The sequence below is a fragment of the Erithacus rubecula genome (genome assembly GCF_903797595.1).
Source record: "Erithacus rubecula genome assembly, chromosome: 14".
NCBI lineage: Eukaryota > Metazoa > Chordata > Aves > Passeriformes > Muscicapidae > Erithacus > Erithacus rubecula.
This window is the reverse complement of record NC_136666.1, coordinates 440429-468094: the sequence shown is the minus strand read 5'-3', so window position 1 is coordinate 468094 and position 27666 is coordinate 440429. Positions and strand designations below refer to the sequence as shown.

General features: G+C 41.0%; 1 protein-coding gene across 2 annotated transcripts; it reads right to left on the bottom strand.

Annotated features, from left to right (window-relative positions):
- Nucleotides 1-27666, bottom strand: CRABP1 (cellular retinoic acid binding protein 1). 2 transcript variants are annotated; one of them, XM_079317891.1, is made up of 4 exons: nucleotides 27576-27666; nucleotides 12771-12949; nucleotides 9963-10076; nucleotides 1-329 (listed from the first exon to the last, which is right to left on the bottom strand). In XM_079317891.1, exons 2-4 carry the CDS (start codon nucleotides 12936-12938, stop codon nucleotides 279-281), a joined length of 333 nt encoding a protein of 110 aa, XP_079174017.1. In that variant the 5' UTR covers nucleotides 12939-12949; nucleotides 27576-27666; the 3' UTR covers nucleotides 1-278. The 2 variants fall into 2 exon arrangements, with proteins under 2 accessions (XP_079174017.1, XP_079174016.1); XM_079317890.1 differs by lacking the exon at nucleotides 27576-27666 and adding an exon at nucleotides 13542-13753.

Here is a 27666-nt window from a genome sequence, read left to right as displayed (position 1 = left end):
TGAGTTATGCCCAATAAGTTTAATAGCCAAGGAAACCATAGCAAGTGACAACTACAAAATACAAAGCAGACAAGAGAACTGATGGCATAAAAGTGGGAAGGAATGGTGTCTGAAATGAAAATGGAAAGCAAAATACACTTAACAGAGAATCTGGGTTCAGCTATAACACACACGGTCACATATAACACCGCATTGGTAACAGCACACACAGATAATCCTTATACTGGGGCTTTTCACAGTTCTCCACTTCATCCCAGATGACAAGTAAATGGATGTTTTTACTCTCTTACGTAAATTCTTGTGCACACAACATCGTCAGCACCAAAGGTCTGGAAAAGAAATAAAAATCAATCAGAAGAGATAGAACCGGCAAACATTTAACACCATTTCAAAGTGTTATTTTTACTAAAGTAAGAAGTTCTGCAGTAGAAATACTTCTTCTTATGTCTTTTGACAGATGAGAGTAAAGAAAGAAATAATTTTGAAAGAGGAATGCAATGTAAATGACCTGTTTTCCAAGGCAGGATGGATTTTGTCAGAATGATAAATGATACATAAAATCTCTTTTTCTGTAGTTTCTTGGCATGAATTGATAAATAAACATGAGAAAATAAAGTGAATTTGGAATGTACTGTTGTTATATTTAGAAACAGCTGCAGCACTTTGAACTAGAAATGCTGAGGGTGGAATTCAGATGGCATATTCCAAAGGTATTCCTTGATATTTGCAGATAGAAATCCAAGCAGGCAAATGAAGGCAGTGGAGGGAAGATGAAGACCAGGAGAATGTACACCTGTAAACATAATTCTGCTGCAAGTGACTGACAGCCCATGCTGGATCCCAAACCCTCCCTTCCAGGCTGTGTGTGGGCAGTGCCAATGACAATCTTCCTTCAGGACATTGTGCCCTTACCAGTGAGTTTGTTAGCTGTGATAAGGGTCTGGAATGCCCTACAGATAATCAGGACATGCAGGCAGGACAGTGATTGTGGGGCTGTCTGAGAAAGTCACCTGAATCCCAAAGTCTTTGTATGTCATTTCAGGTCTGGCAGGCTAAAATTTAGCGATTAAGCATGAAGGAAATACTAGAGGCAAGAGTGAGGAAACAGAGACTGCAGGAACCTTCCCATTCAGCTGTGCTGACAGAAGGTTTTGAGTTCAGCATAACAAGCTCTGAGGTGAGATGTCTGGCTGTGGTCACTGCCAAGGTCTCACTGAAATGCATGCAGTAAGAACTACCCCAGTGTGTTATGAAAATTCAGCTTGGCTATTTGTTTTAATGCTTTCTACACCTGTTTTGGCCAATACTTTGAAAAGCGTTGGCTTTAAAATTGGCTTATATTTTGTTCACTTTGTTGGGGACACAAGCCTGTTAGTATTTTGGAGATACAGACTTTGTTTTTATGCATATCAATATCATATCAATGCTTAATATATATTTTTAGATTATACATGAACACATCTGAAAATGAGCATTAAAGGATGCAGATAGTTCTCTCCTGTCCACAGCACCAGCTGCAAGTTCCCTTATTATGGCTTCCTTCAATATTTCCAAATTATACACAAAGGCAAAATTATTTCAGCAGGAGATCTGACAGAGAGAGGAAGCAAGAGTCAAGACCATCCAGGGCTCGAGGTTTTCTTAGGAGCCTGTAAGATCCCTGCAACAGTGATTGTCCTTTACATTAAGGCACTGCTAAGCACAGGGAGGTTTGTGTCCTGCTGCTACCTCTACACAAATCACAAACAGCAGTAAATCAGTTCCTGTGAAGTGTTCTCCCAGAGCTGGCACAGCCCCAGACTGGCAGCTGGGCTGCACAGCCATGCAGCCACACCTGAGATGGGAGTGGTGCCACTCAGCCAGTTCTAAAGGGAAAGGCTGCAGCAGATGTTTGCCAAAACACGTGAAACCTCCCTGACAAATTAATGTCTGCTCTTTCAGGAAGGTTAAGAGAGAAACTCCTTCCCCTAAAGCTGTGCAACAGCAGTTATTCTCAGAACAGATCAGCAGTTCTGTTGAGGAGAGAAGAGCAGAGAAGAGCAGACTGAAATACATGTGATCCATACTGCCAGGGAGCCACTGCAGATCTGAGAATCTGAAATTGCAGTGTCCAGTTCTGAAACTGTGCTCCTGGGCAGAGCCTGCTCCTAAGACAGGGCAGTCTGGCTTCCTTGGAAGATGCACAGGAGGGAGTGTGGAAATAAAGATTACAATTTGTGGAGGAAGAAACAGACATAAGAGTTTCTGGGAAATCTCAGTGGTATGGATCAGTAGCTCAGCAGTGCTGAGCACTCACAGTCACAGCTCAGCATGTTTGTGATACAGGATCCTCATTTTGTACTTCCATCATCCAGCTCCAGCAAGACTTCTGGACTTCTGAAAATTTCAGGCAAAGCACTACATTCAAATTATTCTGAACAAAAATCAAGTGCAGAAAATGTGGACACATTTGGGAACCTAAATTTTAAAAAATCAGTTGCTACATATGAGGACTCCACAACACACCAGTCTCGCAGTCTGGAAAACCACTATAATTTAACACAATGATGTTTTTAAATCGAAATTGCAAAGAGATAGAAATCATACAAAGCACAATTACAATTATTCTGGAGTACTATGTAACCACTGGCCACTTCTCAAACACCCAAGACAATCTTTCCTTGAAGACTCAGCTTAGGTTATGTGGTCTCTGACCTGTTTCAGGAATAAGCTGCATTTTTTAGCACTTAGATTTCATACCTTATACACATTCAGAGGATTAACAATGGAATTGAAACACATAAAGGGCTTTATTGTCATGTTATATACAGATTTAAATGTGGACTTACACAAAAGCTGTTTTCCTATCTTATTGTGACTTACTACCATTTGTTGATAAAACTCCACTCGGTGCTACTAAAGAAAGCAAGAAGGAAGATGTTTAAACTTGCTGCATTCCTTTTCTTGTGATAACTCACAGAAATGTCTAATGTACAGCTGGGCCCAAGGTCAGGGGAGGATCCAAATCCAAAGGGTGTAATTCCTCTATTCTTCACACTTAAATCCTTGTATTCAGTGGTAGAATAAAGCAGTTTAGTGTCTCTGGTTCTAATTCTAGACTCAAAAGAAGTGATAGTTCCTGTTCCAACAAGCAGACTTTAAAGATTTCCACGACCCAAAGCACTAGAACTTCCTAATGAAAAGAGAATGAGCAATCCTGGCTATTTGATGCTGAATTTCTATCAGAGCAACTAAAAAAAAAGTGCAAGGCTACCAAACTGTAATTCAGATGTAACGAGAGGATGCAGGATTTTCAAACGCCACCTTTTCATCGGCTTGGAAAGGTCTCACTTATCTCATAAAATGCTGCAAGGCAAGGCTTCTATCTAAATCTAAAATAGGATTTAAAATGTGCAACGACTGCAAATTACAGAATTGTTTTCTTCACTTAGCTTGTCATAATCTGTAGCTAAGAGTCCAAAAGCACACTGCAAACAAAGCCCTGCGCAGGGGGATAATCCAATAAATTGACCTCTCTCAGTTCACTCAAAATCTGATGACCACTGACATCATGAGAGATTAAAAGAGAATTACAGGGCAGTAATATATTTCTGTAGGAGCAAATCTGCTTTTTGAAGGCCTTCTTTATAAACATTTGCTGGTGAGCCTTTACCTGCTCATGACTGATCAAAATGCAGAGGCAACTTACAAAAGACAGAATCCATCAGCAAAGTGATGGAGAAAAGAAGGTATTACTTAAATGAATCCTTAGAAAAGGCTTTGTCCAAGTGCAAACTTCCATGTTATCTAGAACAAAGACATAAGACTTCACACCAAAGGCATGGTGCCTATTTCCATTCTCCTCCCGACTGCCATAATATTTTAAGGAAGAACTTGATCCTTACAAGGCCATAGTCACTGACTGTGCAGCCCCCACTTTCAAACTGGGCCTTTGATAGCAAATCACCCAACAGACAACCTCATGTTCCTCAAGATATCAGTTGACAGCACCATGCAAAATTAGGTGATTTCCCAAGGAGCCTAAATGTCAGGATTTGTGTTTGAGCACTGCTATATTATACAATTCCCCCAAAGTCATGCAGCAAATGGATGACAGAGATCTGAGACCATGGTATCTCCATTATTTTGGAGATAGTTATAGTTACAGTTGAAAGGCAGTGCACATCTAAGCTACAAGTAATGTTACAAAAGGCTGCATTCAGGATCAGCTGCAGCCAAAATGCAAATGGCTTTGGCTTCTTTGTTTGGGATGTGATCCAGACAGGGCTGTAGCAGTGAGCAGGGGCTGTAGATCCCTAAGCCCCCTTGTAAATCTGCTCATGGCAAAGAGTAAATTAAAGCATTAGGCCCATGCAACACACACGTGTGCATTATTACAGGCTTCTGAACTTCTGTCAAGGCTGCTCTAATGAGGACAGGAGCAACCCCCTCATTCTGAGCTTGATATGACTAGACCCTTCTTTTGACAACTGGTTTTATAAAAGATCACTCTCCAAAAGTTGTAGAAAAGTTAAACACTGAGGTGGTTTGACACTGTTTGATACAAGGCTGAGGCACATCATGCATTTCGGCATCCTGCTGCAAAATCTCTTTCCAAATCTGCACTGACCCTTCTCACCTACGACGTTTCATTTCAGAAGTCGGCAAAATAATTTAAAAAATGTTCACTCGCTCATCTAGGCTCCACAGTTCACAAGTTTTAATCAACTATGGCATGATTTTCCTGAGGAGGGAATGTAGCACAGAAACCATGCTTGAACTCCCACCAATGTTCTGATCTTTGACCCTTGCTACAATTGATTCTGAGAACCCCTGTGTGATAGGTGAACTGTGTCAAATGTGGTCAGAGGCTGTTTTTAAAGCCCCTCTTCAGTAATCACCCACTTTAAAATGTTTGTGTGTTACAGATTAAACTTAAATCTATAGAGACCTGAGCAGCCATGAAAGCAGCAATGCACCTCAAGTGTGAATATAAATGTGTCTCATTTGAATAGGCAATATTTGTAAGCAGCATCCTTTAACTTTGGAGAGAGCAGACCTTTTGTTCTTCTGACTTACACAGTGATTGATAGCTCATTAATGTCTCTGACAAAAATACACAGCAACAACAAAAACATTGAGTGTAATAAAGGGAAGAAAAGGCAAGTAATTCCAGACCATAATTTTCAAACAAATAAAATAAATATATATTTTTGTGTTATATTCTCATCTTGAGTGCTCAAATGTTAATCCAAGTATAGCTTATGAATGTAGAGTTGTAAATACAGATATCTGACTCTGAATATGCATTACAATCTTGAAGTATACTACAGTATAAAGATACAGTCCAGACAAATAAATGTGGGCAACTACCCTTTCCACCCTCCCTTGCTTGCAAATTCCATGTAATTTTTATCTACATTGTTCAGTAATTCCAAACATGCAGCGTTGAAATCCCAGCAAGGGCATCAGATGAGATTAGAAAAACCAGCTCTGATAAAAGAACTTGCAATGTTCTAGTTTTAGAGACCAGCTTTTTTGTAAAGCAGAAATTGATCCTCCTTCCCTTCCTCAGCTGAAAGAATTCTTTTTCTAACAGGACTTCAGGACTTCTGTCATTGTATCAGCCAAATATTGTTTATCTATTAATAAGAGCAATTTTATTCTCTGTGCTGCAGAGAAGGAGCTAAGGAGAACTGAAGGCAACTGAAGGTAAAGAAAACCTTTGCTAACTTAATAATGTGTGCTCAGCATCTGTGCACCAGAGGACATGATGTGACTTGAAAAACCATCATTTACTCCAAGGAAATATCTTTGAAGAACATAAGGAATTCTTCTGCCAGGATGCAAGAAAGATTGAGAATTATTGAGTAATATGGTTTATATTTTGGCTCTGTGGTAGTCATGGCAATTAAACACTGATTTTTTTTTTTAATTATATGGGATAATAAATACGTTTTATTAATATGCTGTGTTGGAGAGAAAAATATATCCTTACACTAGGAAAATACCACAATCCAATGGATCCCCTAAGCAATGCAGAATTTTAGATCACAATTATGTGGCAAAGTTCCAACATTTATGCAGCCAATACTAACAGAGTAAAACTAATTCCTTACCCCTTGCCTGTTACCCCAAGCCTTTCCCCAATTCATGTCTCAGTCTAACACAGTTTACATTCTTTCTTGCAACTTCTTTCAAACAGGGTATGACTTTTCTTGATTTCTTCTGCAAATGTATCTAACAGCAAATAAGGAGTCTCAAGACTTCTTGAAAGATTTATTTGGATGGAGAAACAGAAACAGAGTCTTACAGAAGCACATCAGAGAGAGTAAAGGAACAGAAAACATTTCTTAGGTAAGCAGGGAGATTTGAGAAGTGTGAAAATAGGAATTATCAAATATTTGAAGCACTGTGGGCAGCAAAACTGAATGGGAATGAATTTCAAGTCCTAAAGATCCCTAAGGAAGCTCTGAGGGTGGAAGAACAAAGAACGGAGAAGACAGAGATCTCTTCTTCTCATTGTGATCTTGGTTTCGAAGAAGTAAGATGGGAGTTAGCAGACTCAGACCCAAGGAAATTTGCCAAGTATAAAATAAAATAATCTAATACTAAATCTTTGTTCACTGGAGCGATGAAAAACCCAAACACAGTGGAGAGGCAAGAGATCAAAGGAGTCTTCTCACTAAGGGCTCCCATTCCTACCTTGTTCCCTTTCATAGCTGCTGAAGACACCTCAGCCAATCCCTTCAAATAGTTTAGCTTCAATTCTCTGAAGGAATGTTCTGGGCTTTAAAATTGGGGACCACAGACAAGAAAATGCAGCTTATCCTCTTCTGTCTCTCTCCAAACAGTAGAACCTTTTGTTGCCTCCCAGAAGGGTTAATTTTGGCCATTTCAGCAAAGGACCAGAGGTCTCCCACCCCCATTACTCCCAGAAACAAACCCCTCAGCTGAGCTTCCAGTGTCAGATCTCAAACATCAACCCATGTATTTAAAAGATCTGTACATTCAGCCCCATCAAATGTCATGAGGGTGTGGGAAAGGATGATTCAGGAAAACCTTATAAATATGAGTGCTTAGCAAAAGATTTTGAGAATATAGAAACCATAAGCAATATTGAAATGAAAGCCATCTTTAAGATACCAAGCCTTAGTTAGTAAATAACTAGAAGACAATAGGATGGCCAGCTGAAAGTAATCCCCTCTTGACAGAACAATGCCTTCTGTTGGAGAGCAGGTCCAAAGGCCAGAGAAGACCCTGCTAGGGTCCAAAGAGTAGTTTTTAAGGTTTAAAGTATAACACATAATGGTAATGTAATGATTTTTATAGGCTGTATGTAAATGCTATAGGATTTGTATCTTGTATTAGATTGGTTAGTAGAATATTCAACATAGAAGATTTATTGTATTGTAAATGGGAAATCACTCTCTTATCCTCTTTACTCTCTATGCTCTATTCTCTCTTATCCTCTCTTGCTCTCTTATTCTCTCTTACACTATCTCCCTCTCATGCTTCTCTCTCTGTCCTGCTATGAGTAGTGGCTGGCAACTCTTAGCAGGACCCTTATACCCACGCCCTAATAATAAACTTCAAACTTCATGACCAGAATACAGAGAGCTCCTGAGTCTGTCCTGATGACCGTCCACCCCACAACTACTACAGAGGGCTTGGAAATGCTTCCCCTGAGCACCAATTATTGTCATAATAATAAAGCAAAAGAGCTTGCTATGCTCAAAGAGGTAGGAGAATGAAACTGTGTATCATATTGAAAAGCAAAAAAACCAGAGAAAATTATCTGGATCACTTGGAAAGAAATACCAAATTTTCATAATGGCCACAGGAAAATTGCACAGTGCAACCAATGAACATACTTCAGCTTGTCAGTGACAGGAAGGAGATTGGGGGAAATGGAAAAATGAAAAAGAGCTAACAATGCCTTTGCATATAAATCTGCATCATTTTAGAAAAGAGTAGGGAGATGAAATCACCATAACATCAGATGCTAGATCGCTACCAAAACAGTAAATGCAATTCTGGTTTTCTTAGTTCAGGAGGGAAATTGATAATTAGACAGGGTTTAAAAAGCACTCAAATAATGATTCAAAGCTTTCTTTACATTGAAAGACTCAAGGTCTTCCAGTGGTTTAGCTTCAAAACCAGAAGTAATTCTAAGAGGTGGCTTAATCAGTGGTGTTAAGAGAAGTATTCGCAATAACAAATTTTAGGCATACTATTTAGGCTTTTTATACACAATATGTAATGACTGGAAGTTGAATCTCCACGTACAGAGATTAAAATAAATGTATATATTTTAATGACAAGGAAATTAACCAGTAAACCAAGTTATCGAAAGTTCTGAGTTCCCATAAATTGAAATGTTTTAATAAGAAGCTAGGTGTTCTAATTTATATCTTAACTGGAAAAATAATTAATTCAAAAAAGTTCAGCAGACTGTATTAAACAAGAAAAAGGGTTAGATGGCTTTAAATCTTGGAATCCTTCTGGTTTCTTATCCAGCTTCATTATTCTTCCCCAGCAGGGTAAGTTCACATTGCTGCTTGCAGGAGGCAATTGTATTATGAGCAGCTTTCTTGGAGCAGTGCACTTTATTTAATAGCTGCCTCACCAGCTTGCTGCTTAAATAGTAAATTAGAGAAATGTATTGTTAGAAAGCTGGAAAAGTTATAGTTGAGGATATATTTTGTCCACTGCATTTCATCCAAAGATGCAAAGCAGAGATCAAAGTACTTTGCCTCCTAAAGTTTTGTGACAGTATAAAGAATTCCAGTGGTTGAGTCAAAAGAAATGATGCAGCATTGGAGTATTCATTCATTAGAAACCAGTGTGAGTTCACTAACAGCACATGTCCTCATAAGGGGTGGATGAACAGTTCCAAGATGTCTGGAATAATATTAACACCTGAGAAGTTTTTTGTTTATACTTGGCTAGGTTTGGGTCCTGTTTTCATTTCAGATGCAATCTCAAAACCAGAGCTCCATCTGCTTTAGAGAAGCACTGGGGAGGCTGTTTGTTTTTAAAAGTGCAGAGGTTCATTTAGTGTGATAGTTCAAACTCAAACGTCCCCGCTTTGATGTTTTCTTACCCACCACTCCAAGAGCCTGTCTGCTGTGTCCAAACTGATGAGGCGTAACAGTCTGATCAACTATTTATGCAGAATTCACCAGAAAGAAGTGCAGTGAAGTGATTCTGAACTTGAGCTGACCTGTGCTTCTGTGTCTCTCCTCAGGTATGGATACTGGTGAATGAATGTGGAGTGATGCCAGGGAAAGAAGCAGTGAAGAGAACTCTAATGATGGAAGCAGAGCCCGAATAACAAAGCGTGCTGCCAATGGCAGCTCACACACCACTGTGGGCACGGGGACTGGCAGCAAATGTGCTAATCTCTGCACTCCTAAGAAACTCGTGAAGGCAGCTCTGAATGTGACTCAGAGGGGATCAGGGAACTGGGGAAGGTGGCAGAGGTATGGAGGAAATGACATCTTTTTCATCAACAGGAGAGACTAGAGCATGCTAACAATAAGCAGATCTTTCCTGCTATATACCATGTGACCATGGATAAGAAGCAACATCATGCACATGAATGAAGATTCTCCAGAAATGAGGTCAAATGCCTTGATCTCACTTTCACCAGAGAAAATCTGCAATAAATGAAGCAAATTCCTTGATGATGTTGTGAATCTACAGAGCAGAAGTGACCGACTTGTGATTATTCTAGCAGTACGTATGGCGAAAATTTTAACAATCAAATGCAAGTCAGAACATGCATATATCTCCATTTGTTTAAAAAAAAAAAAAAAAAAAAGAAAGGGGAAAAAATCAATGTATTAATTATAAGGTAGGATATGAAAATGGTAGTCTTCCAGATGGATTTAAGTGAGGAAAAACAGTAACACACATTACGTGGTAACAAGGAAACCTGTTAATATGGTGCATGTATTGAGCTAGTGCAAGGTTCTTACCAAAATCAGCTCGTCATTAGCTAATTCTCGAGTCCAGTATGTTTTGGGACCATCTCCCTCAATAAGAGTTTGTTTGCAATAGATCTTGTTTTCATTCTCCCAAGTGGCCAAACTCTGCAGGCAAGAAAACCATTAAGAAATACATTAATTATATTCCCCAGCAGCATGAGACAGGGACAACAATGAGCAGAAGTGAGAATAATTGCTCCACTAAAGGAGCAACACATAGACCAATAAAGGCAAAGGGAAAATGGTGAAAGAAACATTAAGGTGCACTGGGATATTTAGGAAAGAGGTATATATTAGTAACAAAGTAATTGCAAACGTGTCTTTTTTCAGTGTTCACTCGGTTTCCATCAAATGCTTGATGTTGAAAAGTGTAATTTAGGAACACACTAGTGTGGTGTCTGTATTCCCAAGCATATTTGTACACACATGATTTGATCTGACATGTTATTTATCACTACAGGGTCCCCTAAGATTAAAAGCATAAACAATTGTATATATCATGTTGTGGTCATAAATAATGCAGTATTTGTCACTTACCATCTTTCCTGCTTTATGGCATTGTGCCAAGTTAACTGTGTATTAAACGTATTGAGCTAATAAACTAGAATAAATCACAGCTAAATAAAAGAAACATTAGAATTTGAGTGTTTGCGACATTACTTTTTTAAGGTCGTGAGTCTAGAGATTGAAATGCCCTTGGGCATTTTTCAAAGCATTTGAATAATGACTATGAAACCACTGAAAAAGAAAAGAACCTGAAACTCCAGGATTTTGTTGAACAGGCAAGCCCTGACTCTTGCTTTTCACACAAGCACTGAACTATTACTCCTCAGTGCAATGGAACAGCTGTGCAGATGAGTGTCCTGTAATGAATGTTCAAGTAATCACTTTACAACTGCACAGTGGATACATTTATTAGTCTGTGATTATATGCATGTACATATGTATATATATGCATATATATACATGTACATATGCACATATATACACGTGTGTATGTATGCCTAAATACAAGTTAACACTTCCCAGACTTTCCAAGGGAAAAACCCCTTTACTTTGATTTAAAATCAGCTGTTTACTTTTTAAATATTTTCAAAACAATAGATTTTATAAGCCAACAAGCCATCTCGAATGGCAGTTATAGACGATGTGCCTTGAAGTACGACCACATATGATTCCCTCTTTGTCTGCACAAACAATGGATCAAGTTAGTTGGCAGTACAAAACCCTCCATCCCATAAAGTATATCAAAATCTATCACCAGTCAGCAGTTTTGCCAGATACTGCAAACTACATTCTGGAGTATTATTTTATTATCTGTCAGGTTCTGCTCTGTGGCCACATCTTGGTTATATACACACTGCAGTACAACTTATTCCTGAGAGTGGACTATAAATAATTTCACAACACATGGAAAAAATTTACTACTTCACAAAGCCCATTTCTTTCAGGTTTTTCCAACTTTCATAGCTTACAGCCATAATTATTGTTTTTCCATCTGCAGCACTAAATCCTTCTCTAGAAAGCAGGTCACATTTATTGCACATGCATTATGTATGAAGACACTTTTGCTGAACAAGATAAATTAACAAAGCCAGCAACATTTCCTGGACAAACTGTTAAATATACGATAACTCATCCTAGAGAGAAAGTGGATGTTCTAAATATTCACTGATTCCCAGAACCTGCTTCCTTTTTCATAAATTTATGTTGACAGCAATTGCACTGAAGACAGTAAGTTCTGAATTTTTAGTGATAAAAATGGTCTCAAAAACCATCCTAAGAATTAGGAGACATCATATTTTGTAAAGTCGATTATTTCACCAACACTGGATATTTTCAAAACTGGATCCTCATTTGAGACTACATTCTGATAATCTTTATTTGTACTTCTTTTATAAGAGGTTTATATATACTTTCACATACTTCTTTATAATTATGAGAGTAAACTGCCCAAAGAAAGCATAACTAACCCATGCTTTCAGTAATAGTTTTCAAAAGGCAGCTATGGCCACAGCCTAGTTCCCCAAACCTCAGACCCTACATTTCTACACCAGCAAGAGCCTGGTGTCAGATGCTGCTGAATTAAATCCCCCTCCATGGCCACAGGAGTGGTTACAAAGGCAGAGGAGCAGGGTCTCACATGCAGAACCAAGCCCAGAACACTCTAGGGAATGCCCTCAAATGCATTCAGCTGAAGGAGATGGTGTAACTGTGGCTGGTATAACACCAGCTGAAAGCCTGTCTCACACTGGTAAAAGAGCTATCTGTCAGTAAACTGGACACATGCACTTGGCAAGGGTGGGAAAGAGCATTTCAGCCCTAAACTACCAACAGTCTGTGGTTCTGCTCATCAGAGAACTCATCTGATTCAATCTATGACGAAAGTTGTCAGATTTGTGCACTAAACCCTGACTCTTGAGGTCTCTCTTGCTCCACCATTTCCCATGTTTCTGTCAGGGACAGAAGCTGGGAAGAGCTTTCACTGCAGCTGAGTCTTCAGGGGAGAGGTAAGTAAAAAGAGAAGAATTAAACCCTGCCAAGCTGGAAAACAGATAGCTTTCGGGACCTGTCATGTCCTATCACCTTCAGATTTCACTTTTATCCCAAAAGAGGGACAAGAGAAGTGGTGACCATCAAGAACCTCCAAGAGTGCTTCTGGTAAGAAGGGTGGAGGGCAGCAATACCACTGTCTGGGGACATGGGCAACACAAGCATTTGTCCCGTCTAAAAAGAACTTGGTAACACACACCGCCCCCCCCCACCCCCGACATGCACATGCCCCAGCTCTCCTCCTACCCTGCACTTTCGTCCATCCACCGTCTCCTCCTCAAAGCTCTCCCCGATTTTGAAGTTGATCTCAGTGGTGCGGACAGTAGTGGAAGTTTTGATGTAGAACTGGTCTCCGTCCTGGCGGATCTCCACATGGGGTTTGGAGGCGGCTGCCACCGCCACCTTCCTGAGCATGGCATTAACACCTGGGCAAAGCGGGGAGGAAGCAGAGCTTGAAGTCGCCAGCCGTGCCCTGGGCTGACTTCGCCCAGCATCACGCAGACCGGGGAGCGGGGCGAGGGGCCGGGGGAGCAGAGCGAGAGGCCGGGGCACCGCGTGTAGCCCCGCGGCACATCTGCGGCGTTCGGGCAGGCTCCGAGCTGCCAGCACACTCAGGGAAGCTCCGCACGGCCGGCACACACCGGGCAGGATCCGCACGGCCGGCACACACCGGGCGGGCTCGGTACGGCCGGCACACACCGGGCAGGGTCCGCACGGCCGGTACCCGCGGGCTCTCGCAGAGTTCTCCGCGGCAGAGGCTCCCCGGGCTGGACCGCCGGCGCTCGTAGGTGAGACAGGGACCGTGCCGTGCCTCACCACCCCTCTCCGGGTATGGCTCTGAGCCGTGCCCCGCACAGGCACGGAGAGCCTCTCCAGCCCTGCCCGCGGCCGACGCACGGAGCTCTCCGGGAGCCGGCGGGCAGCGGAGCGCGGCTGCGGTGCCACCCCGTGTGCCAGCTGCCACCCCGTGTCCCCTCCCGCGGGACACAGCCCGCTGCCCGGCTTCCCCGGCCTCACCCAGCGCCTTGAGCAGCTCGTCGAAATTCTCGCTGCTCCTCATCTTCCAAGTGCCGGCGAAGTTGGGCATGGCGGGGCGGGCGCTGCGGAGGGCGGCGAGGACGCGGCGCTGCTGCTGCTCTCCGGCTCAGGCACCTTGTGAGTGGGGCGGACCTCGGCGGCAGCGGCACGGAGAGCCGGGCACACCCACCCGGCCCCCACCCCTTCCACCGGGCCAGAGGCACGCCGCCAGACAGCCGGCCCCCTCCCAGTCACGGTCATCCATCCATCCATCCATCCATCCATCCATCCATCCATCCATCCATCCATCCATCCATCCATCCATCCATCCATCATTGGCTGCCGCCTGCCTTGGGGCTCCACAGCCCTCCTGGGACTGCCCAAGAACCAGATCCCGACTGTCACTTGTGCCACAAATGAGGCAGACAGTGAGGACTGGATGAAGAGCCCCAGAGGCTGGCAGGGAAGACAGTGGGCAATTCAAGCCCGCACAGTCTGTCCAGGAGCACAGCCCTTCCCAGGATGGGGAACTGAAGTAAGGAAGCTGACACTGCCCTAAGCCGAGTGTCCCCTTGGAGAAGGGTTCAGGACAGACACACAAAGCCTAAAGCATTCCCTGGCCACAGCCATGCATTCCCTCAGGGCTCTCTGGCACCCTTGGCAGCAGGAGGATGGAGGTGCAGGACTGGCCTCAGGAAGAACACAAGCTTTAATGGAGAATCACAGCGAGCTATTTCACACTTACTGAAATTACCACCAGTTGCTAAAGATTTTGAGTGCTGTTCTGAGCCTCTCATACTTTCCATGACCATTTCCATTGTCTTTGCCTTGAATCCCTCAGTTTCAGGTCAAAGATGCTAGATTAAAGTTCCTTATTGCAGCTGATTTATCCACACAATAAAGTGGAACAGAATTTGACAGCTTAAGGCATATGGAGTCTTTCTGCTGCTGTTGAGCATAAGAAAATACTCAAAACATTCAGAGGCCTGTGATTTCCCACTCAGAGCAGAGCCAGATGTATTTTAATTATAGGAAAACCTTTGATGGGCCAATTTCATGGTACCTTCACAACCATTCTTCACTTGTTAGATTCTGTAAAACAAACATATAGGTTACTTGAATTATGCATAAAATGTGTTTACTCCTGGAAAATGAATAGTTCTGGGAGTTGCTTTAGTATGTTAGGCAGGATTCTACATATGCTGAAATTTGCTCTCATTTTTTATTCCAGATAGAACTTCACTTAAATAAGAACCACAGAGCAGAACCAAGTGCTTGTCTGTTAATTGTCACTCCTTTTCTACTGATTTTTGTTTCTGCCTTTTCAGAAGAACACCCTGGAGACCAGTTCTTTAACCAAAATATTTTGATGAAAAATCAGGAAATGAACATTTCAGAGAGGAATATCTGTTTTCAATAACAGGATTTCTTTAAAAAGAGAAACAGAACAACACAAACCAAAAACAAAAACCAGAGCACGAAGCATCCTCCAGTTGTTTTAGTAAATGACAATAAATTAGTCTCCATCAGAAATGCTTTGTTTAAAATTTCAAATCCCCTCAAAGAAAAACACTTGTGGAAAAAAAAGACAGACACACAGATAATTTCCTATTGCAAGTAGATTTAAGATTTTCAGATGTCAGGCTGCAGGGCCAGCAAACACACACCAAGTCTGTATACTGTATGAAAGGCTGAAGAAAAACCCTGCTCAGAGCCTCAGTGTCAATCTCCCAACTGCACAGCTGAAAACATGCTGACATGGTCCAGCTTTGTTTCCAGGATGCTGCAGAATGTGCAAACCTGGAGCCCAGTGGAGGTGTTATGGCTCACTCTCTGCAGCACAAAGTCCTTACTACCTGTGACAATGAATATGAGCAGCATAAACTAAATGGGAACTTCTGTCTCTGCATGAGAAAATAAACTGGCTCAGAAGATTTCAAGGAAGGACAATTCATCCTCTAAAGGACCATCAAAGTTCTTTTGTTTGCTGATCCTCTGACACAAACACTATTCCAGCAGATGTCACCTGAGAGTGTCTCCAAGGTGTAGGACATGTTCTAGGTGTACACCGTGGCCATTGACCTGTTCCATGAGGACCAAGAGGGAGCTACAAACACTCCTCATCTAGAAAGTGCATCAGGCTGGAAGGAAGAAGTGCCTTCAGTCAATAAAGGCTCTATTCCACAATCGTAGCACCTTGAGTTTTTATCCTAAATACAGAGATATTAAATTACATTTTGATTTATGTTATAATCTTATCTAAATGCCATGAGGCACTGTTCTAAAAAACCCAGTTACACTCTGGAGTGTCCCAATGGGTACAGATTCACACCTTATTGATGCAGAGGCAGTTTCCTTTCAGCACTGCAATAATGCAGGCTTAGCAGCTATTCAGAACCCCAGAAGGGGCTGCTCCCCTCTGAGAGGGAGGATCCCCTGTTGCCAGCACTGGGGGAGACAGGCACCTGCATTTCCAGAGTCAGTGGCTTCCCTCTCACCCGCAGTTCCTCATGTACCCACGGAGCTGAACTGATCACCAACAGTCATTACCCTCTGAACTACACTTCTTTTTTGTATCCTTTCTGCATGCTGCTTCTCTTTTTATTTAAACAATTGATGGTTTTCCTCTTACTCTCAAAAATAAGCCTTTGCATTTCTCTGGCTTTACTAATTAATTTAGAAGTCATCATGAGTTAAACTCCAAATTCAAAAGGAACCTAATTTCATTCCAACAAAAGTCTAAAAGCAAAACATCTCTAGAATTTATGTCCCTTACTGCAGCCAAAGCTCAGTAAGGAAAATGGTTTTGGTTTTCCATTTGGTGTTTCATGAAAACATTGTGGACTATAATCCTCTTGCATGGTGGAACACAAATCCCCACTCAGGCTGATAAGGCAACAAAGTGAGAGGTAACTTAAATGGCAACAAATTTCACATGGTTTATGCATTAGTTACACCAATTGATTATGCATAAATTGATAAATGATATAAAAGTCAGTAAGAGCTGAGTTTCTATTTTACAATCTGTGCTCATATCACTTAGCTCAATGCTGCGACCCATTTGCATGCTGAATTATTTGAAGGAAAGGGAAGGGAAGATAAGGAAGAAAATATGGAAAGAAGCTTAAAGGAAAGGAAAACAGAGGTATGATGTAAGAGCTATAAGAAAGATAGCAGCATTATAATTAAAAAAAATAAGACAGAATGTGAATTAGGATCAGTTTACTGCATGTTGGATCACTCAAATGAAGGACAGAAATGACATCACTGGCAGACAGGACTCAAGTCTCTGCTGTTACAAAGTGCAGATCAGAAACTTATACTGATTTGTATTAGCTGAGAATTGCCCATGGACTTTACTTTAGTCCACTTCATAGATCCTTTTTCCTAGCACAGTAGCAGTAGAAGATGTTTATCAGGCCATGCTGAAATAACCCAGACTAAATGACAGTTTTACCTTTCTTCCAATCTCCTTCTGTATGTAATTTCCCCATTAATGTTATGAAAAAGAGTTTGATTTTCAAAACATGCCCCTCAGCACTTTTTCCCCTTGGCATTTATTTTATTTACCTGAAAGGCTTATCCTTTCCTACAGATGGACCTAATTAATCTTTCCAACAGTGCCCCTAAGACAAAAGAAAGTAATATATGTACAGATGGGACCAGGGCACTCCATCATCTATACAAATAAGTGACCAGTAATGTGACCAAAACTATCCCCTAGAGGTTATTGACTGACCACTGTGAAGTCACACAAGGCTCAGTGTAAACAATAGATTTTATTTACTAAGGTGGTACCCTAGGAAGAAAAAAAGAAAGGTTTAAAGGACAGTATAATAAATTATTTCTGACATGAATAAATTATATAACTGGAAGGCAAATTGCCATCGTAAATTTATCTGCCAAATTAATTTACAATAGGCCTCTAGCATGACAATAGGTGAAATGCAACACCAATGTGTGCAACATTACCAGCATTTCTGCAGTGTTGCACCGTGTATTCTACTGCATTCTTATTAATCTGAAAAAAATCTGACCATTCCCAAGCTGAAATGTTAGAGGAATTTCCAATGCCAAGTTATCCTTTTGGTTTTTGAGATCTAACTAATGGGAAAGTAAATGAATTCTTGCATCATTAGGGGCATACAGTAAAGTGTTTGCCAGTTTTATGTTCATTAGGAAAAACAGATATGATAATCTTAATTCCTTCCCTGCAATATTCCCTCTCATGGGGAACTAATAGATCTGTGTTCTTTCTCACAATCAGGCTTTCAGCTGGCAACCTGCTCTATCTTCTGATGTGCTACAACGATACAATAAAACTGAGAATTGTTTCCTTAACCAAAGTAAAATTTGCTTCTCAGACTCTGAAAACAAAGGGAGTTTGATTGTTGTTTCACTTGGGCATTAATTCTTCAGACTGCTGAGCAATTTGATCCTGATCCAGCAATGTGTAGTAGCAATGTAGTAACACAATCACCATGAACTGTGCTTTAGGGATGCTCATGGGTGTGTTTTCCTGGGCCAGTACCAGAATGAAGCCACAAATATCAGGAAAGAGGAAAATCAAGATCACTCTGTCTCAGACTAATGTTCTGCCTGTAATATAAATGAGTTTAGAACACTGTTTTGGAAAACTACTTACAAACTGTTAAATAACTCTGTAGAAGGGCCATGCTGAATAACCAACACCCAATCTAGATTTTCAGTAGCTGGACCTTTTCACATTCATTTGAGAATCTGTAACGTAACAAATGTGAGCATTGACTGAGAGTGTGAGGAATATAAGTGACATCACCTTCTGTCCAAACTGCCCAGCTACCACCAGCTGCCTTTAGCAGTTCCTGCCTCCTGAAAGTCAGATTCTGGCTTGGCAGCTGAAGGGGAGCATCAATCCCCAAACCCCTCGGGTTCAGACAAAGCAACACAGCAGAAAGCGATAGCTCAGAAGCAACATTAACAATCTGACAATTTTAAAATACAGTATTGTGTGAACAGGATGAGAAAAAAATCTATTCACATGATTAAATGGAGCTTTCTGTCTTATTGGGCAAAACAATGCACTTCAGAAAGAAAAAACTAAACCAAGGATTTATTGATTTCAGAATCCATGGCCTGGGGTGAAAGTCATCCTCTGTGAAGAGCATTACACATGTTTTAATGGATTTTTTTGTGGAATTCTTAGTCAAGGATGGTGCTCTGAATGAAGAAGGTCCTGGGAAGTCCCAATAGGTTTTTGACAAACTAGCACATAAGACATTAGCGTCCTTTTCTCTTTCCCCAACTTTCCTTCCCTTTAGCTGAAGGAAGCTGTTCTAACTGATTTGACTAATTTTGGGAGTGCTTCCCTTTAGCACAATACCTTCACTTCAGACAAGATAACATCTCTTTAAGCACTTGCTCACAGGCAGCCTAAGACTAGGACTAAGCCAAGAGTGTAGAGGGTCTGAGGCAGGAATTTCCTAGGCTCCTGAGGCTGGGATACACTGGTCTACAGAAATCTCTAGGAGACAAAATGTAGCCAGCTCCAAGCCAGAGTCCTTCACAGGCATGTCCAACAGTCAGGAAAAAAGCTGATGTTCCCCTATCAGAGACTTTTAAGGAGCTAGCTCACAGGATGTGTTTACTAGATGTCTCCAAATGTGCACTTCAGTCAGGCAAAGGAGAGTGGTGTTGATAAAGCAGCTCTTAAAACCCAGCCTTTCCTTTGAGCTATGTCTGGAAGCTTCCCCATGTGGTCACCACAAATCTGAAGAATGATAGAAAAGTGAGAGCAGTGCTCTGGGTGTCACAGCCTTGCTTTGCTGTTTCAGGCTGTGACACTGGTGAAGTTTGGTTGTTAAATTGGAAACCTCCCTATAATTACTAACGCAGAAGGGTTCTTTCTTTTTCATTAAGGGGTTACCACGACATTTGAAACCAGGGATTTTCATAGAAGCTTTCAGGAACCCAGCAATTCTCCTTTTCTTGAACAAAAGGCATTAATAAAGCCCTAGCTGTCAATAGAAAAGCAATCAAACTGTGTCAGCTCTCTGAAGACAATGCAGGTCTATTAAGGGTGACTTAGGCAGGCAGATGGACTGAGCTGATGTGTGGTCATTAGAGATTCTTAAAGGACCTTCGTCTCCAGGGACAGAGGACCATGGCATTTTTTTCCAAATGTCCAGAAGAAGAATGAGTGAATTCAAAGGAATATATTCTCATTTAAGTCTGGACTGAACTCCCAACAGGGCCATGTCTTGCAGCTATAGAGGCGTGCCATTTGTACAACCGCAGGTTTTACTCTGGTGCCCTGACCTTTGTGTATGTGCTAAATTCAAAGTTTTCCACTACATCTGGCAGACAAAAAGTAGATGAAGGAACTTCATTTTCCCTTTCCTAACAAAACAGAGTATTTAGCATTCCACATAAATTAGAACCAGGAAATAGGGATCTTATCCATTAATTCAATTTTAAATTCTAAATGTCTTTGAAAGGTTTTTCATCAGCCTATTTCAATGCAATAATCAGTCTAAGCGCTTGAGCTAGTTCTTACCAACACAAACAGCTATAACTGTGCTAGTTCCAAGGAAGACACGACAATTTACACCAGGAGAAGATGAGGTCTACAAATACGTAAGCCATAGGTGTTCTAACTCCTATCAATTCTGCCAGCCTTGTTTTGTCCTGCTAAGCTTTGCTCAGAAAATGACCTTGAGTACAACTGCTCCTTCTATTGTTAACCCCCTGACCTTCTAAACTAACATCCTTTGCTCTTTCTAATTCAGAAGGTTTCTGGGGCTTATTAACTGAGCAGGCCAAGTGACCGTTCCCAACAGAAACCAGAGTCCCTGACAAGGAGGTCATTGTTTCCCAGGCTTCCTCCCTAGTACTAGATCTGCAGATTTCAGACTAAAAAGGAATAATGCAGACATTCTTTGTCTAAACATTATCTGGAAAGCATCAAGATAACTCAAGCCACTTCCTCACCAATTAAGATTAGAGGGGTCATCTCTAGGGACTTAAGTGATTACGGCCACACTTGGATGATGAAATTTGTAGCAAAGTATATCATGAGGCATATAAAAAAAAGAACCTCAGTCTTCAGAATTAATATCAATCAAAAGAGAGGGTACTCAGCACCCCTATGAATTACAATATTTTTACTTATGTCCCTCATTATACACTTATTTGAACAGCCAAAAACAATCAAATTTGGAAAGTGTGAATACAGTTCTCAAAAGAAGATGCTGTAATTAGGCTTCTAAGTTTAGAGTTTAGGATCCACGAGATCCTCGTGCAACACAATCTGGAAAAGCAGAAATTCTGGCCAAGATACAGAAGCATTCTACTATGGGCTTTGTCCCTCAGCAGCAGCAGCCCATGTTCACATAACCCATTAGCAAAAAGAAGTCACTTTTCACAGCCTTTGTCTTGCTTTTCCCAGAGCCCCTTCCTCACAAGAGGCCATAAAAAAGCTAAGAATCTAGGGAATCCGTTCTCTCAGATTTTAAAACCTCTCGGAACCCCTCTGACTCCGATCCCCGAGGAGGCTGCAGCTGCTCCCAGCAGCACCACCTAGTGCAGAGCTCCGTGTCCCTCCCAGCTCCATCTGCATCCCAGACACAGCCAGAGACACAGCCAGCCCCCAGCAGTGCCCTACGAGCATCTCCCAGCAATAATGGCAACAGGAAAAACACGGCACAGGGACAGGATGTTATGTCAAGCAATTTCGAGACATCAGCTCTCAGAGCGAGGCTAGGTGAAATACTACAGCTGAATTCCAGGAGGATATGTTTAGAAAAGCTGACAAATAGAAAGTTCATTACAAAAGGTACACTGTTAAAGGGGAATTGCTAAACTTTACACTGGTTGTGCTGATGCAATCTCTTTACTTTTTGGAAGAGCTGACAGAAAAAAGGATCACAGTGAAGCTGCAGGGATATTAAAACTTTTATTTTAATGTGTATTGGTTCATTTTGCAAAGAGGAGCAACATCGTTCCATGCCAGAAACCTAAATGGCAATCCCAAACCACAAATTTTTAGAGCCAAAAGTTAAACACTTCCATTTTACCATAAATTACTGTGGGTCACTGAGTAAAGAGCACTCTCCTCATCTGAACTCAATTTCTGCCACCAGACTGTCAGATGGCTATGGCTTTCTAGACATACAAGAGATTCTCCGTTTGGAAAAGAGAAAAGGAAAGGCATTGATTTTTATGATATTTAGAGTGTTCATGGCTGAGCAGATAGTTTATAAAAGCAGAAATGTCATTACATGCACATTTTAAAAGCAATAGTCTACAACTACAGAAAAAAAAGTAATAGTTCCATGTAAACAACCAGACTTAAATCATAAAAGACCACAGACAACACTCATCTTTTCCAACTAAGCACTGTTCTCTAATGTTCTCTAATTTAAGAGGCTCTCCCAAGATTAAAGTCCCCATTGTGTCATATGCTATAGATGTACTTCTGTCTCAAGTTTCCCATTCATAAAAAATGGTGAATGCTATTTTCTTGGTAGAAACAAATCAATGGCCATATCTGGGACCCAAGCTGTTAAATCTCTGCTAAAATGAAGGCTACAAGCCTAAGCAGAATCTCTAAAGAGAAATGGACCCCATATGTCAGAGACACAACTTCAGATTATCACAGATGGAAATGAAGAAATGGTGGTAGATTGATCAATTCTGATTTTGCTTAATGAGCTATGACAGAAAGACACTAGGATGAATGAATCTTCCCTTCTGGAACAGGAGGGGTTCTGCTCATAATGCTACTGACTTTGAATGGGGTCTTTCTAATGTTTTTTTTTCATTTGTTTCTGAAATTTTGTGATCTACTGCCAGTAATGAAAAGACAGACCAACCAACTTAAAGAGTAATGGAGGCTACTTTTGTGAACAAAGGGATGTTCCAGTATCAGAAACAAGCTGACTGGGAGAGCTCTGTGATCCAAAACAGCAGGAAAAGTAAATAATATCAGGGCAATCAAACTGCATTCAGAAGCTGCTTGTGCTCCAGGAATCTGAACTCACTGTCCACCCCAGATTTCAGTAGCAGTAGTGACACAGGTGTAGCACAGGTGTGGCACAGGGGGCAGAATGCCCAAGCAGCCTATGGGACACAAAATACATCTGCTCCAAGTGCCATAAATGGGGGCTGTACCTTCACAGCAAGAAACTGAGGAGCAGAGCCTTGATCAAAGGAGCGAACTAAGAACTGGGTAGGAATCAGCACCTTGTTTCAGTCCCAATGGACTCACTCTCCAGAACAGCACACAAGGACACATTGTGACACCAGCTACCATTACCTTTGTCCACTGTTACACACCTGGCAGGTCTCCTCAAACAGAACAAACCTCCCTGCAAAACAACAATACCTTGCTGCTTATGATTTTGAGATATCCCAATTCTAGAAGCAATGTATGCATTTGGGATGTGGGTTAAACATCATGGACTTAATAATGAAACACTTCACTCATTAGAACAATTATAATAATGAAAGAAAAGTTTAACACCCCTTTGAAAGTACACAGCATATAAACTCCTGACTTTCTGCTGTTAAATAGGACCTTCATTCTGATGATTTATTTCTTGCTTTGGAAAAACACTGCCTGTAGCTGTGATTAGACAGGATATGCTTTCCCAATAATCTCTAATGTGCTTCTCATGTTTTTTAGACTAATGACTGTGACAGCATAGTTTGCTGCTGGCTAAAGGTTTCAAATTCTGTTTTATCTGACAGATGTAAAGGCTTGCTTGTACCACACTCACATGCAGTGAGGGTTGTGACACTGGCTATGTGTAGTGTGCCCTACCACGAGTCACTCTGGGGAGGAAGAAACCCCACAAATACCTGTGAAGTGCTAGTGACTTAAGCCATTCTCTGCCACATCTGGAATTCTCTGCCAGTTCAGCTGGCACACTTCTCACATGGAGTCCTCAGCTCTGGAAAACAGCAGGCAAAAAATAGGTGATGTATTTGACCAGTCATATTGTATGATCCTGATGAGGGAAGCAGCCTGTGCAGTCAGCTCCAAAATGTCATTCTCTGCTGTGGATGCTGTGCCATTCATTACATCTGACAAGAAGAGGACGTGGCCACCATGTTAAATACAACACAGACTCCCAGTAGTAAGGGGAAGGGAGACAGGAGCAGGAAGAGTAAGTGATGCCCTGAAAAGACAAACTGAAGCTGACTACCTGTGTGGGACTCTAATTGAAGTTGTACCCAATGTATGCCTTCCAAAACAACAACTAAAAGCCCTCAATACCTTGCAGGATCTGTAAAATTAGATTTTTTTTTAATTTTTTTTTTTTTTTGGCACGAATCTTAACTCTTCACAAAAAAAACAGCCAGTAAACAGGAAAAAAAGATCCATGGCATGGTCCTGATTCTAAATGTGTACCAGAAATATCAATGTAAATAGTGTGTAAGGCCAGCTAGAGCTCAGATAGCTCTAGTTAAGTGCATGACATTCTTGACTATTATATCCAGATACCTGTTCACTGCTGCTTGTTGCAGCCCAGCAGCAGCACACTAGCAACCCTAGTTTCAGAATAGATTAAAACCTTCCACTTCCTTGGCCTTGGGCATTGACAACAATAGAAAACAGAATGTCATTTACTCATGATACCACTGCTTGTTTTGGAGTAGCTGTGCTGGACTGACTCTTTGAGATCTCTAGACATCATGTACTGTTGTAGTGGATGAGAATATGAGGAGAACACCGTGTGCATGTGTAGAAAGATGATGGGACTATTAGAAATATTTGCTTCACAAAGCCATCAGGCAACCAAGCCAACACATTGAAACAGTTTTTTAAGTTCTTGGCATCTCCCCCAGACTAATTGTTTCACTTGTGGGACAAAATGAAATAATTGATATTTGGAATCTTACCAGAAGATTATGAAGAAAAATCATGTCTCTTTGTCTCCAACTTAAAGGAATGCTACTCTAGAAATCTAATGCTTTATTACTACCTATCTGAGTATTATGCTTACATAAAGCTGATATAATTTAGAGTGCCACAAACTAAGAAAACAAATCCTATCTGTCTGTGATTTTCTTGCACATTCCTGTAAATGTAAAGAATCAGAGAGAGAGCATTATTCTGATACTCTTCAACCCGTCTGCTCTGTGAACTGTTGGCTCCAGTAAATTCTGGTGCTCTGCTCAAATCCTCCTTGGAGCCAGCTCTGCCCTGTGGGGTTAGTTTCAGTTTGGACCTGGGAGGGACAATCTTAGCCAGGACTATGTGTGTTCACTATGGTTGCCCATGAGCATGCAGTAGCAGTGTCACAGCTACTCAGCTGTTCCACATCTTCTTTTATATCTTCACCAAATAAACAGTAAAGAGAAAAGCATGTGAAAAATAAGAGAGGCAGTAACAAAACCACAGCCTTGCAGGAGGACTCCCTGCTGCACCAACTTCAGCTGTGAACTCATTGGTTTAAATTGATTTGGTTTTCTGCCAGCTATATCTCACCAGGGTGCTCATTTTCAGCAATAGCATGAAAGCAAACTCACACTTTTAAGCAAGATGCCAGAGTTGGATTTAGTAAGGAAAACAAATTGGAAATTGAATTTTAAAACTCCTTGTTAAATCCCCATCTTCACATGAAAATACAGTGCCAGAATGAGCCTCTGGGTCAGGCAAAAATAGAAAATAAAGATGAGACTTCTGCAACTTCACACTCGTAGAAGAACCCCTGTGGCATAAAGCTCTGCATGAAGAATGTGCAGAAACACAGGCTTTCACTGCAGATGCTAATATGATTTGCTGCTCTAGGAAATCATTATTTCTCTAGCACTTTGATCTGTTCTATGAAGATTAACTCACAGCAGAATTGATGTCACTGTACTGATACCTGAGAACTTCATCTGACAGAACTCCAAATATATGTCTTGCAAATATATACTTTTGTGAACAGCACCTCCTCAGCATTTCTCCCTGAAACACAGAACAGTGCAAGACAGAATAAGACGACTTTATTTATGAGTCTAGTTGCTGTATCTCACTGGAAAGCCATCTGAATGCAATTCTGTACAATATTCTCTAGAGTGACCCTGCTTGAGCAGGGAACTTGGAGCACATGACTCACTGTGGTCCTATCCAACCTCACCTACTCTATGATCTGATGATATCACTGCTACACAAGCTTTTACGAAAAGGCACTATTTTACCTGGAACATTGAGAAAACTCAGCTATTTGCTATCACTTCCATTAAATGCATGTCACGTTCAGACTCAAAGAGTAGTTTCCAAAAGCTTAGAAAGGCACTTTGATATGAATACATTCCTAATGCAATTGAAAATGGGGGAATCTGCTCCCAGGGAAAAGATAAGGAAAAGCAGGAAATTACTTATTTATGCCACTTTCAGAATTTTAGATATATATATTTTTTTTTACCTCAGAATCTACCTAAAACATTGGTTTTTACCCTACAATATTTAAAAAATAAACTATATTACTATCTAAGGTTTTAGTTATTGTCTACTCCAAAGCAGCCAAGTGCTAACATTCTCATAGAACACAATACACACAGAGAAAGACCTTGACACACCACAAAGCAGAAAACCAAACAGAGAAGTACTATTCTTCATCATGGCAATGAATCTCAACTGCTTTAGCAAAGTATAAATCTTGGACTTGAAAGAAACTGTTCTGTTCAGTGAAACTGTTAAATCCAATCATCTCTGTGACTGCACGACTCTCTGTGGCCACAAGAGCTATTTCTAGTTTATTTAATGATGTTTAATTAAGTCTCTGTTAATGCTTATTCTAAAACAGTTTCATCATTACCAAGAATGACAACTACTAAAGAGGGGAGCCCTGGGCACTGAAAGATCAGAGAGTAATAAATCAGCTTATTGGTTGAGCAAGGCATTTTAAATCTGTCTATAAGTGTCTCTGAAAACTTTCTAAACCTGCTAATGGCACAGTATTGTAGTTCTGATTGCATTTGAGTTTACTTAATTACGCTAATTATTCACAATTTTCTCACCCTGACTGTTATAAACCATGGGCTGCACAGGCAAACATTCATGCACAGGGATCTATTTATTCATTTCTAATGCATGCTAACATGCTGATACATCTGTTCTTGTTACTCCACTGTTTCAAAGGGTACTGATTTTGACATGGATCCAATGATTTCATCTGGAGATTATTTATTATATAATAGTAATTCAGAGCAGATCTTCCTGCTCGACAGACTCAGCTTGGGCTGTCTGCAGTCTCTCCAGTGTGCCCAGTGAAACCAAAGAGGCTGCTCCAGGAGTAATGTACTGTTGCATGGAAAAAGAGAAGCAGACTCAAGCCCATTGTTAGAGGATTATTGCAGAACCCGTTGTCCTGAGTGCCAGATGATAAAAGGGCCAGCGTTTGTGGCTAGGAACAGTCCTGAGAGTGAAGACAAGTAGCTTATGCTCAGCAAGGTACAGTTATAAAAACAAGTGAGTCTGCTCAGATGAGTCAGAATTGTCATAGGAGAATTGTGGATAGAACAATCCAAATCACCAAGACAAAGAAAAGAATATTACAGCAGCAGAGACTCGAGTCTTAGGATGAAAGCTTAGCCCTGTGGCTGTTATTATCATAGGCATGCTACAGGGAAAATCTCTGAAGGTTTGAGAGACAGGCAGATAAAAACACAGGAAAGAGGCAAGTCAAAAACCAAGTCCAAGTCTGAGAAACAGACCTGAGAAATACACTGAATTATTGTGTTTTCCCCAGTGACTGGGAAAGACATAGGGAGCTCTTCTTGGCTAGCTTGACCTTCAGCTGCTTGTGAGGCCTTAATGAATAATGAATAGTACAGTGATTACAACTGAAATTATAGGGGAAAATCATATTACTCAGAGATATGTAGAAGATGAGAGTTATTTCAACAAATATCCTTTGATAATTACAAGCTGTTGTGAATTTTACACTCATTTAACAAGGTCACTTCTACCTAAAAACACAACTGAACAACTAGAGCTACCACACAGGATGTATTTCCTTTAAAATAGCGGGGAACCAGAAACATCAAGGGGACACCGACCTTTACAGAGATCTCCAGAAGAAATCTACACTCACCTACTAGAATGGAGTCCTTGGATTCATTCTGAATTCAGGTTTATTCTTCCTTCTCT

Coding starts and splice junctions, on each gene's coding strand:
- CRABP1 (XM_079317890.1), bottom strand. CDS start 13,611: ATGCCCAACTTCGCCGGCACTTGGAAGATGAGGAGCAGCGAGAATTTC. Junction 12,950..13,541: donor CGAGCTGCTCAAGGCGCTGG/GTGAGGCCGGGG, acceptor CGCTTTGCCCAG/GTGTTAATGCCATGCTCAGG. Junction 330..9,962: donor CTAATGACGAGCTGATTTTG/GTAAGAACCTTG, acceptor TTTCTTTTCCAG/ACCTTTGGTGCTGACGATGT.